Source organism: Mastigoproctus giganteus, chromosome 13 (genome assembly GCF_048544385.1).
Source record: "Mastigoproctus giganteus isolate SK-2022 chromosome 13, ASM4854438v1, whole genome shotgun sequence".
NCBI lineage: Eukaryota > Metazoa > Arthropoda > Arachnida > Uropygi > Thelyphonidae > Mastigoproctus > Mastigoproctus giganteus.
In genome coordinates, this window is record NC_143587.1 from 104,952,282 (window position 1) to 104,968,560 (window position 16,279).

Sequence of the window (16,279 nt, forward strand, 5' to 3'; positions counted from 1 at the left end):
AGAGACATCAATGTTTATTAGATACTATATGGTGCTCTCTAACGTATACAGGTTGCAGAGTGGGGCAAGTTATTAATTATTAAATTATATTATAAAATAAAATTACTCATATTTCATAAGTCTTAAGACATCAGCAATATAAAGAAAACATCTGATAATGTATGATCAAATTTATTTTTAATTGTAACAGATTAAATTAAGGGAATTTACAAAAATAATTAAATTATGCACAAATTATTGGCTCTCCAGATATGGACTGTGGCCTGTCAACTGGTGAACCCTGGTTTAGATGTTAGCAACTTTACTGTAGCACAAATTATACTATACATGTTATGTTGCTTAATTCTACACATTTAGTTTTCATACTCTTATTAAAATATATCGATTTGATCTGTGTGTATATGCAAATCTGCCTCGTTTTTATATTCAAGATACAAGAACTCAAAATATTATAAGTTAGCATGCAATTTGGACTGTCCTCAACAATGCAAAAAATAAAATAACCTTTGTGATATACTTAAAGTACTGCACATATGCGCACGAACTGAGCAGATTATACTATTTCATTCTAAACATCTATGAAGTTGATCAAAATATACATTTAGAAACAGAAAAATAACACTTATATTTGAAGATCTGAAAAATTAAGTCCTTTTCTAAACAGCATTTAAGTAAAATCTTATTATAAAAACAAAATCTCTACATAAAATCATTATAAAAAGAACATTTTTTGTAAATTTACATACCCTGTGAGAGCAGTAGTTCTTTCATGAAGCATACTCAGAACTGTGCCACCAAAGCCATCTGCCTGTTATAACAGAATGTATATGCATATATTGAGAATTTTTTTTAGTTTCTGTGTAATTCTATTCCTCAAACAGAGCAAAGACAACAACAATCAATTTGTTCAAATAACTATTTAATCTTTTTGTAAGTATGCATATATGTATATATCAATACTTGGAAAAAGGATTAAATAGTGTTTAATATACATATGTTTTTTGACGAGGGACAAAAGCAATATGCATGTGCATACACACACAAAGATATTCTCAAGATTTGCCATTACAGTATCAGTAAATTACATCTGTATATGCGCAGATTCTTTTGAAACTCTACAGAGAAATGCTACCACTCAAATTGTGTTTATAAGTATTAGCAGCCAGTTTTATATTATTCACAGTTCTAAAATTGGCACAGTGGGATCTAGCCTTTTAACAAGCTTTAAGAAAATATGGGCACAAGCTAAAACTGAAAAAATTCCCTAAATCTAGCCTAGAGAATATCTTCAGGAATTTGGATCCAGAAGTTGTTGAAATTGAAACAAATAATACATATACACTCAGCAATCACTGAATTGTGACCACTCCAACCATAATGGACCATGCCACATAGCTCACAGTATAAATAGCCAAACAGCTTCATACACTAGAGCAGTGGTAATTTGCACCTGGTCATGCAAGTCAAAGTGATAAAGGAGCAGTTATGGGATCTAGTAAAGATATTATGGAGTTTCAAAATGTATGATTGTGGGAGCTTGTGAGTCAGGTGCTTCAATATCAAAAACTGCATATCTTGTCAACCACCGTGGTTAAAATGTATAAAGAATGGTGTCAAATGGGTCAAATAAATCACCTCCCACTGACAGAACTGTACAGAATTATGTAAGATGGATGTTCACGGCAAGTGAAGGATGCAGTGTGTTCTACAGACTCAAAGGCAGGTCATTGTACAACAGTTGACATTGCAATACAGAGGGAATGCAGGAATAATGTTCCAAATGACAATGTGGTGCACACTCAGATGTAAGAATTCTGTGATATCAACAACATGCTGGTTAGACATTGAAGTACTAGAAATGAACATTCTGGTCAGATGAGCCCAAATACCTGGTGCAACATTTCACTGGTGAGGTCTACTGACAGCCTTTAGCAGAAGACATGCAGCCTGCCACGCGGCACTTTTTCCTGGACAGAAATGGGATCTCCCAAGATGATAATGTGCCATGTCATCAGTCCCACAATGTGCATGAGTGATTCTAGGAACACAGTGAAGATATCATCCATCTTCACTGGCCTCCTAATTTGCTTGACTTCAATCCAATTGAACACCTGTGGGATGTTTTGGAATCGGAAGTGAGGCATATGGACACAACCATCATCTACTCTGACACTCTGGAACAGATTATGGTTGCTGTTATACATGCAAACAGTAACTCAAAAATGTGTTAGGTAGGTGGTCATAATTCAGTAATCACTGAGTGTATAAACACAGAGGATATTACTGCAAAGAAAAAAATTAAGTAATGATATTTTTAATTTTTATGATTTTTTATATATACATTTTTTCCAATTTTGTTTAGTTTTTACTTTTTGACGGCAACTCGTTTTAATGTTTGACCATAAAGTCAATATAGGAAAAAAATATTTAAAAGTATTTACTGCAGAGCTTTTTTTTTTAATTTTTATTCACGTACAAATTCCTCAAAAAAATAAATAAATAAAAATAAAATAAATAATAATAATAATAAAATAACTTCTCAAAAAAAAAAATTCAGGACCATGTATCAAATCCAGAAACCCACTCATAAAGGGTTAATTAACTTTATTATAGGAGGTCAAAAAATGGTTACCTTTACATTTTATGTGAAAATATAAAGATGAATCATCTGTCATGGCCATACTTCCAGTTTCAGTTTAACACATTTTCATTAAGATATAACTGCTAATTAATACACTGTTAAACTGCAATCATTATCTTTATTAATAGCATCTGGTTCCAGAATCTCTGCCAGTCCCTTGATCAATTGCACTACTCCTCAGTGATCACAATGTCCAGGAAATATTTTCTATTATGCATAAAAATCAAAAAACCTAAATAATATTTAAGAAAGGTGTAAAAGACTCCTGAATGTGGTAGAACATTACAGAAGATTCCAAAATGCGGTAGAACATTGTAGAAGATTCCTAAATGTGATAAAACATTGTAGAAGATTACTGAACATTGTAGATAATTCTAGAATATTTGAGAAAGTGGGAGCATTGTTTCAATATTATAAAAGACTGTAGATGATTCTAGAGAGGTTTGCAATAATATAAATTGAGGAGTAAGAGCTGTAACTTATAAAATCAAACACTCATTCAGAAAGAGTGTTTGGTGTAAGTTTTGTGTGTTTTGTGATAACCACAGCAAGAAATAAGGAACTGAGCGTCTAGAAAAAAACATGTTATTATAACTCTGCATAAAGAAAGTTATTCCATAAGAAGTATTGGCAAAAAAACTAGATCATTTAAAGAGTACAAACTACCATTCAACAATTCAAGGAGACCGGCAGTTTAAAGGTGATTAGGACGACTGTGCGTAACAATGAAAGCACAAGATAAGACTATAACACTGATTTCTAAACGCAATCAATGATTATTGCAACTGAAATCTGAGCTGAGTTCAATAGGTATGGAGCAACTCTCGAGCCTATATCAACTATAAAACTTCATCTTAAACAAGAAGGAGTTCGTGGTTATGTAGCAGTCGAAAAATCAATATTAAAACTGGAAAATCAAAAGAAACAGTTTTGACTAATTGCCATCTACTTAAAGATGTAACAGTTAGTTACATCTTTAAGCAAATATCACATCAATACACTGATCATTGCTGATAATCAAATCAAGAATACTGCTTTCTCTCACTGCCTCTCTAACATGTGATGTAGAAAACAGTCATCCAAAAAATCTACTGCAAAAGTCTTGCTATGCCTTGCTACAAGATCTGATCCATACAGATGGTTAATGAACAAACCAATTGCTCTCTCTCTTCCAAATTTTTCACAAAGACATTCAACATAATGGTGGTGAAAATGGTGTAAATTTTCCCTTTGAATTTGAAATAACTAGGTTCTAAATCTAATTTTAATAATAATTATAGCTTTCAAGAGTATTTTTATTCATTGTGGAATTGTAATCTCCTGCTCTCTTAATTTAGTTTTTATATCTCTTTACTTCTCTCAACTAAATTTTCCACATCCATACTCACCATGATAGTGCTGTCATCAAATTTTAATAATAAAAAATCAATATGCTTCCAATCATTTGTCCAAACTTTTCTTAAATTCATTCAAGCTACCCACCTCCAGAACACTACGTGGAAGTTAATCCAACAACTGATTACTCTTTGGCTGAATGCAAAATTTCCACACATTTATTCTTCAGCCATCCTTTCCAAATTTAAATTTATGCCCTTTGTATGTTTCATCTCATAAAAAGTAAAGATGTTATTATTTGTTATTTGGTTTTTTTTAGGAGCATTAGAAACTAAAGCCATATTGCTCCGAGATATGCGGTGGTCATTCCCTGACCTTTCTGCATCCTCCGTATTTGGTGGTGACGAGCTCGAACCCCGGTCTAATCAAGAAGCGTGTGCTATGCACTGCTGCTCCTTCCCACCTGGCTACGGAGGCGGCTAGTAAAGATGTCATCTGCTTTTAGTTTACATATTCATATTAAAGCTTTATACTTCAATTAGGTAATAACACATGCAAAGTCTACAGAGATTTCAATTTACAGAAACATAATTTTTTTCTTGTTGGGAATATCCTTTTGTGTCCTCAACCAACCTTGCTGCTTATCTCTGCACCCTTTCAGTATTCTGACTGCAGTATTCTGGAAGTGGCCTTATAACCACCTCTTTTTCTCTGCTGGGAAAGTTCCTATATATCACTGGCAGAATTTAGTGAGCTGTTCTAGCAGCATATTTGCACTGCAGAGAGAGAGAGAGAGAGGGGGGGGGTTTAAAATGAGTATCTTGCATTTATCACTTTAAACTGCCATTTTATTCTCGTCTGTTTAATTTACCTGTGGGGTGGTCCAAAAATCTTGTTACATCCACCCAACATTTCCAATGGAGCAGCATATTTAGATCTTCTTTTATATATTTTTTTCATTTTAGATGGCCAACATAAGTTTTTACCATGTGGAAGAGCTTTCGTAAGTACAGGAACTCATGAATGTCAAGAGACTATGAAAGATGTGCAAAGGGATTTTACTACAAGGTTTAACAAAGTCCCCCCCCACTAAAAAGAAAGTACTGCAGCGGGAACATAAGTTGTTCACAAAAGGATCAATTTTGGTTAACTGAATGACTGTCAACTAGGGCTTACAATACCGGTCAAAATCTTAATACCGGTATTTCGGTATTTTTAATTTATGAAACTGGGATGCGGTTTTAATATCCTGGTAAAAATTACATGAATTCAAATTTTAAATAAACATTTATTGCAATAATAAATATTCTGAAAAAAAATCATTAAAATACAGTTATTCTAAAAACAAAAAAATACATATTGTTACTGCAAAGTTTAGTTATGTTTAAGCATCCATACTACCTGTCCAAATAAAGTGAGCTCTTAAGAAACATAAGCAATCAATAGCATGATTGTTTAAAATGGATCTAATTTTGGTACATACAGTATTTGATTAGCAGCAGAAAATGCCCTTTCGGATTCTATTCTAGTACTATTGTACTGAGATAATTGTAGACAATTTCATTCCATATTTTCTAGGCTTTGAACTATTTTAGCAAAAACAGTTAAAAGTATTTCATTAATTTCCGACTTAATTTCATCTTTTAAAATCTCATTGGAGTGAAGCAATTTCTTAGTTTGGAAAGAATTTGCAGAACACTGATGTTCTGTTCCTGTCAATCTTCCATGGTTGAATTATGTTCATCATTTTCTGAAGGAGAAAAATGTTTTATTCAGCGAAGTATAATTTTCACTATAGTATCTTTACTGAGTCTGGGAGAGAGAGCAAAGAGTGGGGATAAGGAAAAAAATGAGTAAAGAGTGCAGTTAAGGAATTCTTCACATATATAAATGCAAACAAGAGAAGGACAAATCAGATCGGACGCATGTGTAATTGCGTGGGATAGTATTAGATACCCCAACTGATGTTGCAGATGAACTCGACAGTTACTTTGCATCGATATTTACAGAAGAAAAACCCTTCACATCAATGAGAAATTATGGGAGTGAAGTTGAAAAAAATGTAATTAATAACGTTGAAATTACACATGTTGATTTAATGAGAAAACTTTCACGCCCACAAGTGAGTAAGGCTCCTGTGGATGATGGCATATACCCTATAATCTTAAAGGAGGCTGCAAGTGAGTGCATTGAACCATTAAGGCTACTTATGAGAGCATCACTGGACTCAGGAGAGATTCCGTTGGATTGGTGTAAATTAGAACATAAAGGCGGTTCTAGGAGTGTAACGGGAAATTACCGACTGGCCAGTCTAACTTCAGTAGTAGGGAAAATCATGGAGGCAATGATCAAGGGTGGAATTCAGGATCATTTAGATGGAAATGGAATTCTGTAGGATACACGACATGGTTTTGTAAAGGGAAAATAATGTTTAACAAATCTGGTTAGCCATTTTGACAGGTCATTTGTGAGCTGGATTTAGATATCAGCAAAGCATTTGATTCAGTCTCACAGGAGCGATTACTTTATTAGTTGGAGTAGGCTGGATCGTAGGGAAAATCCTTAGATGGATAGCACAATGGCTTGAGGGCACCAGGCAGGGGGTTGTGATAAATAGTTATTCCTCAGATTGGGTTAATGTAAGAAGCGGGGTCCCCCACAGTATTGGGACCACTGTTGTTTTTGATTATTTTAAGTGACATCTATGAAGGGATATAGGGTGTGATGTCTAAACTTGCAGATGATGTAAAGATCAGTAGAGTAGTTAATGACTGCCGCCAAGCAGAGCTTCTTCAGAGTGATCGAGATAGACTTCTGCAATGGTCAGAAAAGAGGTAGCTATATGCTTTAATTCAGAGAAATGCAACCCCAAAATAACTTATACACTTGGTGGAGTTGAATTAAAGTCAGTAGTGGAGGAATGGGATTTGGGAGTTACGATACGGTAAGACATGAAGTTGTCCGAGAATGGTGGACAGGTTGCAATGTTGCATGGCATCCTATTGATGATTTATCGAACAGTTTCTTATTATACTCATCAGAGTCATTAGGCCTATAGCACACTCCTACTCTCAATTTTGATCTCCCAATGCTTATGTCACACCAAACTGACTCGACACTGCACTGTCCAGCGATGTCCACTGGCTTCACTTCCTTGGATTTTATGTATTTCTTAACTAATAGTATAACCCCTCCTCCCTTCCTATCCAGTCTATCCTTTCTGTAGACGTTGTACTCCCCAAATTCCAGTTCTGTATTCCTTATATCTGTGTGACACCACGTCTCTGATATCCCAACAATATCTGCCTTTGATGTTTTTAGCAATACCTCAAATTCATCAAATTTATTTACTAAACTCCTAGCATTGGTGTACATGCAACTATACATGCACCTATTTCTATTCTTAGCTACCCTAACACAACCCATGTGTTTACTTGTACCGCAATGACTCCCAGCAGTCTCTGAAATATCCTGCATCTTGTTTTTCAGGCTTCTGCTCATTCCAATAGAAGCAGTGCAAGAATCTCTTTCACCTCTGCCAGTGGCTACTGTTAATCTTTTCGTCTTTGTCTCCCCCCAAGCTAGCAGTTTTCCGACCCACCTAACACTGCCTCGATAGCATCAGCAAATATTCTTGCACCCTTTCTATTTAAGTGTATCCCATCCCTGTAGAAGCAATCTCTCCTGTTAACAAGTACAGTCCAGGCTGAAAAAAATTCTACCCCTTGAGCCTTGCACAATCTTTCCAGAGCCGAATTGATCGACAAGGCTCTCATCATAGTGTGGTAATCAATGGACACTGCTCGTCGTGGACTAATGTTATTAGTGGAGTCCCTCAGGGCTCAGTGTTGGGTCCATTATTGTTTTCTGTATTTATAAATGATATTGATGATGGTATATCAAGCTTAATGTCGAAGTTTGCAGACGATACAAAGGCAGGCAGGGTTGTCGAGGACAGTACTGACACTATGCTGCTGCAACAGGATCTGGAAAGGTTGAGCAGATGGGCTGAGAGGTGGCAAATGAAGTTTAACATTGACAAATGTAAAGTACTACACATGGGAAACAGCAACCCCAGAGCAACGTATCAACTCTGTGGTACTACACTGACAGTGGTAGAGAATGAAAGGGACCTGGAGGTGGTTGTGCAGACGGGCTGCAACAGTAGCTCATGGTGTATTGTCAATGATATATAGGAATTTTTCTAGCAGGGATAAGAAGGTGATTATTCCCTTGTATAAGGCAATGGTCAGGCCACACGTAGAGTACTGTTTACAGGTCTGGAGACCTCATTTCAAGAAGGATGTAGAGCTGCTGGAACGAGTACAGAGAAGGGCAACAACAAGATTAGTGAATGGAACAAAGGGGTGCTCTTACGAAGAAAGGCTTAAGGTTTGGAAAATACAGTGTCTGGAGACTAGGCACCAGCGAGGTGATCTGATAGAGGTGTATAAAGCCTTGAATGGTTTGAGCATGCTCAATGCTGATGGGATTCTTCCTCTCGCTCAGAATAATCACCTGAGAGGGCATAAATTCAAATTGAGGAAAGACAGATGTAGGATAGACGTGCGGAAATTTGCCTTTAGCCAGCGGGTGGTTGGTTGGTGGAACAGACTTCCATCCCTTGTCGTGGAAGTTGATAGCCTAAATAAGTTTAAGGCTCACCTGGACAGGTATTTTGAATGAACAGAGGGGTGAAGTGGAAGTGGTTTTTTTTTTTTTTTTGGCTGATGCTGCATAAGCTTGCTTTCTTGCATCAAATGCCTCTGCTAATGCTAATGCTAATTTTCTAGTAGAGATAAGGATGTCATAATCACATAAAGGTGATTTTTATAACCTTTATGTGATTAAATTACAAACTATTTTTTTTTTTTTTTTAAATTAGTACCGAAAAACCGGTATTTTTGTATCAATACCGGTATTTGAATACTGGAAAAAAATAACAGGGATCCCGGGATCTCAGTATTGTAAGCCCTACTGTCAACCCAGCAGGAGCAGTGAAGGCATCAGCGTTCCAATCACTCGAAACATCACTACAGCAACAATTGTTTGAACTTGGATTCTCCCAAACCACAATGCTAAGTAGATAATTCAACATATGAAAATCAATCTGAAACTGAAATGATCTCTCTTTCTGGGCATAATTAAAGACAACAAAACAGTTTAAGGAAGCTGTGAGGGTCCCCTTTACCAAAATAAACAAAGCTAAGCTCTGCAAAATATCTCACCAGATATAGTACAGGACTATTTTGAGTCATGAGAATTATGGTGCTCATAATGACCATGTGGATCCTTAAATAGATGTTCTGTGACTAGTATAAAGTAAAAAAAAACTGCAGTCTGACTTTTTTGCCCACCACTTTCAATTCCATTATATCCATGTGATGAGAGGGCTTACAAGACTTTCAGACCACCCTGTAAATCCTCTTGAAGTTGAATGCCCTGATTATTATCATTAGCCACTATGCACACATGTTTCATCAGTAATCTCAAACAAAACTTGCAGTATCTATCAATCTTATAAATATATATTAAAAACAGTAAGAAACCCAACACTGATCAATGTAGAACTCCACTCATGCCATTAGTCCATGAAGAGCAGTGGCCATTTATAGCCACTATTTGTCTTCTATCATGTAACCATTCCATTATCAATAGTAGTAACTTTCCCCAAAGTCACATTGCTTCAATTTAAACAACAACCATGTGGCACAGTATCAAAGGCTTTATTTGAATCTAAGTAGATGATTCAAAATTATCCTTTGCATCCAGTTCTCTTATGGCAACCTCAAAGCAGCTAATCAGAATTGTGAGGCATCAACTTCCTTTAAGAAACCTGTGTTCAGCTCCAGGATTCAACCACCAGTTGGCTAAAGGCAAAATTCCGCACATCTTTTCTGCAACCATCCTTCCTCAATTTGAATTTGTGCCCCCTCGTGTGTGGAAGGCTCAGCAAGAGGAAGAATCCCATCAACATTTAGTTTGCTCAAAACATTCAAAGCCTTAAACACCTCAATCAGATCATCTTGCGGGTGCCAAGTTTCCAGACGCTGCAATTTGCAGAACCAAAGTCTTTCTTGGTAAGAGCAACCCTTTGTTCCACTCACCAATAATGTTGCCCTTCCCTACACTTGTTCCAGCAGCTCCATATCCTTCCTAAAATGCGGCCTCCAGACCTGTATGCAGTGCCCAAGATGTGGCCTCGCTAGAAAAGTTCCTATACACCATTAACTGCCTGAGCTGCCTGGCAGACTGTCTGCACTGTTCAGAATACGTCACATCTGACTACACAATTACCCCTGGATCTTTTAAATTTTCCATTACAGTGAGTGTAGAACCATACAGTGGGTATGTTACTCTGGAGTTACAGCAATCCATATGCAGTACTTTGCATTTATCGATGTTAAATTTCAATTTCCACTTCTCGCCCATCTGCTTAACTTTTCTAGATCTTGTTACAGTATCATACTGTCATTAACCACTCTGTCAACTTTTGCATCATCTGTAAACTTGGGAATAAGCCTTCTTCCTTTCAACAATATCACTGATAAATATATAAAACAATAAGTCCAGCACCAAAACGTATACCGTTGATATTGCTCTTTGTGGACTAATAACATTAGTCCACAAAGAGCAATGTCCATTAATTACCACTCCCTATCGTTTCCCACTCAACCCTCTCTTTATAGCAGCAACTTGCCCTTAGTGCCACACTGCTCCAATTTGTACAGCAATTTTTATGTGAAACGGTATCAAAAGCTTTCCTGAAATAAAGGTACAGTGGTACCTCGGGTCACGAACTTAATTCGTTCTTTGACTCTGTTCGCAAACCAAAACAATTTTTCCCATTGAAATTAATGCAAATCCAATTAATCCGTTCGCCTGCCCCAGAATAATAACGTCGTTCCATAATAACGTCATTATTATTCTGGTTCCATAATAACGTCGGGCATTTCTGGCATTTTTTCTCTTGTTTGTATCCTGGGTGTGGTTCGATTGCTGGCTCAGTAGCTGGTGTTTTCAAAAGATAACGATGCAGAGACATTTGTCTTTTTCTTTGTTGGATAATTTTCCGAAAATGGGACACCACATTGTCATTTAAAATGTCCACTGCTCTGCTGGTCACAGTTTTGTTAGGGTGATGCTTCTCAATGAAAACCTGCACTTCACTCCACTTGCTACAAATTTCTTTGATATCAGCACTTGAAACATGTACCACCTCTTCCTCCTCCTCTCCTGAGTGCTCCTCCTGCATAACTTTCATCTGTTCACATTGCAACTCAACAAGTTCTTCTGTGTTGAGTTCTTTCTGTGGTCCTCCACCAGCTCCACCACATCCTCCTCGTTGACCTCCAAGCCCAAACTCTTGCCAATGGTCACAATCTCGTTTACTAGAGTTACATCTGTCTCCTCGAAGTCTCTATCAGGCACACAACCTGGCCAAAGTCTCCTCCAGGCAGATTTAAACGTGTGGTTAGACATTGTTCCATGCCTTGTCAATGAGGCTTATGCACTGGAGGATATGGAAGTGATCCTTCCAAAAATCATGCAGGGTCAAATCCATGTCGTTGGTCACCTGGAAACACCTGGAAAAAAGAGCCTTTGTATATAACTTCTTGAAGTTGGAAATTACTTGCTGGTCCATGGGCTGGATGAAAGGAGTGGTGTTAGGAGGCAGAAATCTGACTTTTATGAAGTTATATTCAACATCAAGGTCTTCTTCCATACTTGGAGGATGGGCAGGAGCATCCTCCATAACCAGCAGACACTTAAAGGGCAAATTATTTTCCTCAAGGTATTTCTTGACAGTTGGCATAAAAACTTCAGTCAACCACTCCATAAAAAGTAATCTTGTTACCCAAGCCTTGCTATTTGCTCTCCACAATACCAGAAGTTTACCCTTTAGCACTTCATTGCGTTTAAAAGCATGCAGATTTTCAGAGTGGTAAACTAAAATGAGGCTTAATCTTACAATCCCCACTTGCATTAGCGCACAATAAAAGTGCAAGCCTGTCCTTCATTGGTTTGTGGCCAGGCAGGGACTTTTCCTCTTGGGTTATGTACTTCTTGGCATTTTTTCCCAAAAAAGTCCCGTTTCATCACAATTAAAAACTTGATGACGTACGTAACCTTCAGAGTTGATAAAGTGTGCAAATTCCTCCACATAGGCATCTGCTGCTCTTTTGTCCGAACAAGCTGCCTCTCCAAGCCTAACAATACTATGAATTCCAGTTCGTCGACGAAACTTCTCGAGCCAGCCTCTACTTGCTTTAAATTCGTCAACGCTAGCATCACTTGTATTCGGTATTTTCGCCACTAAATCACCATGCAAAAGTAAAGCCTTCTCGCATATTAGGGCTTCGCTAACACTATCTCCAGCAAGCTGCTTTTCATTAATCCAAACCAACAATAATTTTTCTACTTCTTCTAACACTTGAGACCTTTGCTTCGTTAACATAGTCACTCCTTTAGCCACATCAGACGTCTTTAGCGCATCTTTGTTCTTTAAGATAGTACAGATCATAGATTTAGCCATGTCATACTGCTTGGTGAGATCAGAAACACGAACACCATTCTCATGTTTAGTTATTATTTCCTTCTTCGTTTCAACTGTAATACGCTTAGGCTTCTTTACACCACTCACTAACACTTTTCACTTTCTTGGGAGCCATAATGAGGGTTAATTTAATGCAAAAAGAAAAAAAAATTGTATCAAGAACAATGCAACGACAAACAATGTTCACAGCGTGCAAACCTGAGTACAACTGATGCTGTTCACGAGCCGAAAACATGGTGCCAAATCCATGTTTGTGCATTCATGTGCCGAGGCATTGTTCGTGGGTTGAATCAAAATTTGTTCTGAAATTGTGTTCGTGGGCCGATTTGTTCGTGACTAGAGGCGTTCGTGATCCGAGGTACCACCGTATATGATATCAAAATTATTTTTTTGCATTCAACTCCTTTGTGACCACATCACAGTATCGAATCAAATTGGTCACACATGACTTCCCCTTAACAAACCCATGCTGTGTTTGAAATATAACAGTGGTCTTGTCTAGATGATCCTGAATTTCTTCATTTACCAGTGACTACATTATTTTCCCAGGAACAGAAGTTTAACAGGTCTGTAATTCCTCACATCACCCTTTGATCCGCCTATGTGAATTGGGGATACATTCACACATCTCCAGTCCATGGAGGCTCCCGTGAATCCAAGCATGGTCTCATAATTATGGCTAAAGGTTTGCCTTTGTTTCCTCCCTTAATATAATTGGATAGATCCCATCCACCACAGGTGCCTTTCCTATGTTTAACTTCAACAATTTCTCTTCCACTTTCATTTTTGGTTATTACAAAATCATTTAGCTCCATGTTAGAGTTTGATAAACTTCCAGCATCCCCTACCCTAAAGAATTCCTCATGTGTGAATGTAGTTGCAAAATACTCATTCAGTTTGTCAGCAACCTGAAGAGGATCATTAACAGTCAAACCATTGATACTGAGTGGACCAATTTAATTCATCCCTTCCTTCTAGTGTTTATGTAAGTAAAGAAGTCTTTTCAGTTTTTCTTTGCATCCTTCACCAAAGATTTCTCATAATCTGCCTTCACTAGATTATAGACTACTTTATATCTACCATAGGCTTCTGTGTTGCACGATAATTTATATCAGTGTTCCTCAACCATTTTGTTGCTGCAGCACACTTTTAAAGACGCTAAAATTTTGTGGCACACTACTATATAGCCACTCCCCGATTAACGTAAAGGTTGCGTTCCATGAAACTCTATGTAAGTTGGAATTTCCCCATTCTTGTACAGCACTCGTAAATGTGCTTGCTGAATTGATTGAATCAAAAAAGAAATGTTTGACAAACATGTGAATTGAATTATTTATTGTATTTATTCAATTTTTTATCTCATGGGCTGGAAAAATTACAAAAGGATGCAATTTAAAAAATTTCAAAATTATAAAATTACAAAAAAAAAAAAAAAAAAAAAAAAGAGAGGAGACAGGCATAACGTCAGTAAGTTTTACCCCTCGATCATCATTGCCAGAATCGATGTCTTCAGTTGATAAGTACGCCGCTGCAGAGGTTGAGGACTGTGGAGGTTTAGAAGGGGTCGGCCGTTCAACCCCGAAAAAACATATCAATGGATGACTGGACGGTGGCTTTTTTTTCCTTTTCACCATAGATTTTTGTAGCTAGCATTTCATTCACCCTTTTTAGAATCTTTTTAGTTCACTTTTAAGAATCATTCGCTGTCAGGCTCCATCTTCTTAAACCTCGCCATTGCTGATGTAATTTCACGAAATGCCATTACCATCTCTCTCTCTCTCTCTGGTGATGAAGCATCTCGGCTCCTCATTTGGTTCATCTTGAACTTCGTCAGCATTTTCTTCTTTCACCATTGCTGCCTGCAATAAATTCTTCAGTTAGATAACTCCTTCTCTACTTAATCTATTAACTTCTCCACATCTTTGGCAACAACACTTAACTGAAGTAGCTCTGCAACCATTACAATCTTATCTGTAACCTATTACAAACCTATTACTATTGTAATGCAACCATTACAATCTTATCTGTAAATATGATTTGTATTTTACAAACCCTTTGAAGCCGTTTATGTACTGTGGGCATATTTGCTTCCATGCGCCATTTAAACAACTTTTAGTAATTTCTGCCCAGGCTTTATTAATATTTAAGATGGCATGGTAAATACTGTAAGATTTTCAAAATTCTCTTAACATAAAATTTTTCTCACCATCTACTGCAGACAATGCCTGAGCAAATGTTGTGCGTAAATAGTATGTATTTTAAATTCTAAATAACACCATGATTGATAGGTTGTGTGAGTGTAGTTGTGTTTGGCGGTATAAATATGACTCTCACTTTCAAATTGAAATCATCTAGATGCATAGGATGACCAGGAGCATTATCTAATAGAAGCACATCTTGAAAGGAACATCGTTGTCTTTACAATATTTTTCGACCTCTGGAATGAAGCAGAATTTAAACAAATCCTCAAAGAGAGATACTGCTATCCATGCTCTCTGGTTTGATCGGAAATGCACGGGTAGGGTAACTTTATTAATGCACGAGGATTTCCAGAATGGTACACAAGTAGTGCACCATTCATTGCTAATTTTTTCCAACACATCACAAAATTTCTCTGTAGCTGCAGAATTGGCACTGGTGACTTAACCACATACTTTAACGCTGTGGAAACCAGCGCAATGCTTGAACCTATTAAACCACCCATTGCTTGCCACAAACTTGGCTTGGGGTTCGCCATACTTATCCTTAATATCTTCATAAATACTTCTTGCTTTTGCTTGAATGGCCATTGGACTCAGAGGCACTTGCTTCTGAATCTGATTTTCCATCTATATTATTAATAGCTGTTCCATCTTCGACATAGCACCACACACTATTTTGTGATCACTGTTGATATTAAGTGCATTGATTATTTGACATTTTCTTTCATATGCGCACTGTCCTTTAAAATAGTATTCGCTTTTAAAGCAGCGAGACCTAATTCCCTTGCAATAGATGACAAACTTTGACCTGCTTCATACTTAATCATTTGCATCTTCATTTCTAAATCAATTTTGTTAAATTTCCTAGCACTGCCGGTACTTGCACTTTCCGTTGGTCCTTTTCCCTTCATCATTGTAATACGTAAATAGGAACGAAGAGAAGTTTCTGAAAACTTGTTTTTTATATGATTGAAGATTTCAGTGAAGGGGAACTCATTTCACCATAATACCGTAACGTAAAAACCCAAAGAATTCTAGTTATTGGTATTATTGCAAATGCAATAAGATTGAGTTTACTACCTGTTTATAATAGATTGCACTAACAGGAAGCCCAATAAATAGGAAAGTGAAAATTGTTTTTCGTCATGACCTCCAGATGTGTGCTTTAGAAAAATATCAGAAAGGCATTCAAAATTGATTCTTATAATGGGAACATATGATAACGATGAAAGCATTGTGCAATTTTCATTATAAATATGTCCTTTTATAGAGATAAATAGCTTAGTAATATAGTGAAATTTTAAACTTCCAAGAAATTGGAACGAATTACAAAAAAAAAAAAAAAAAAAAAAAGCCACAATATGTTATTGGGTTCACAATACCTTCATTTATCCCTACAGATGCAAAATAAGTTTCCATATTTTTTTCAGTTTGCACTGGTCAGCAAAAATTTACATAAAGTCAAATTTGCATAAGTCGAGTATTACATAAGTCGGTGAGTTCCTGTACTCATATATTCTAGTTTGGGAAATTTTTTTTTGTTGG

General features: G+C 36.8%; 1 protein-coding gene across 1 annotated transcript in view; it reads right to left on the reverse strand.

The window, feature by feature from the left end:
- Nucleotides 1-16,279, reverse strand: part of LOC150076326 (gamma-tubulin complex component 2-like) — a 210,126-nt gene that overhangs the window by 186,973 nt on the left and 6,874 nt on the right. The window contains 1 exon segment of the mRNA XM_090388143.1: nt 747-808. Coding sequence (XP_090244269.1) covers nt 747-808 — 62 coding nt within the window.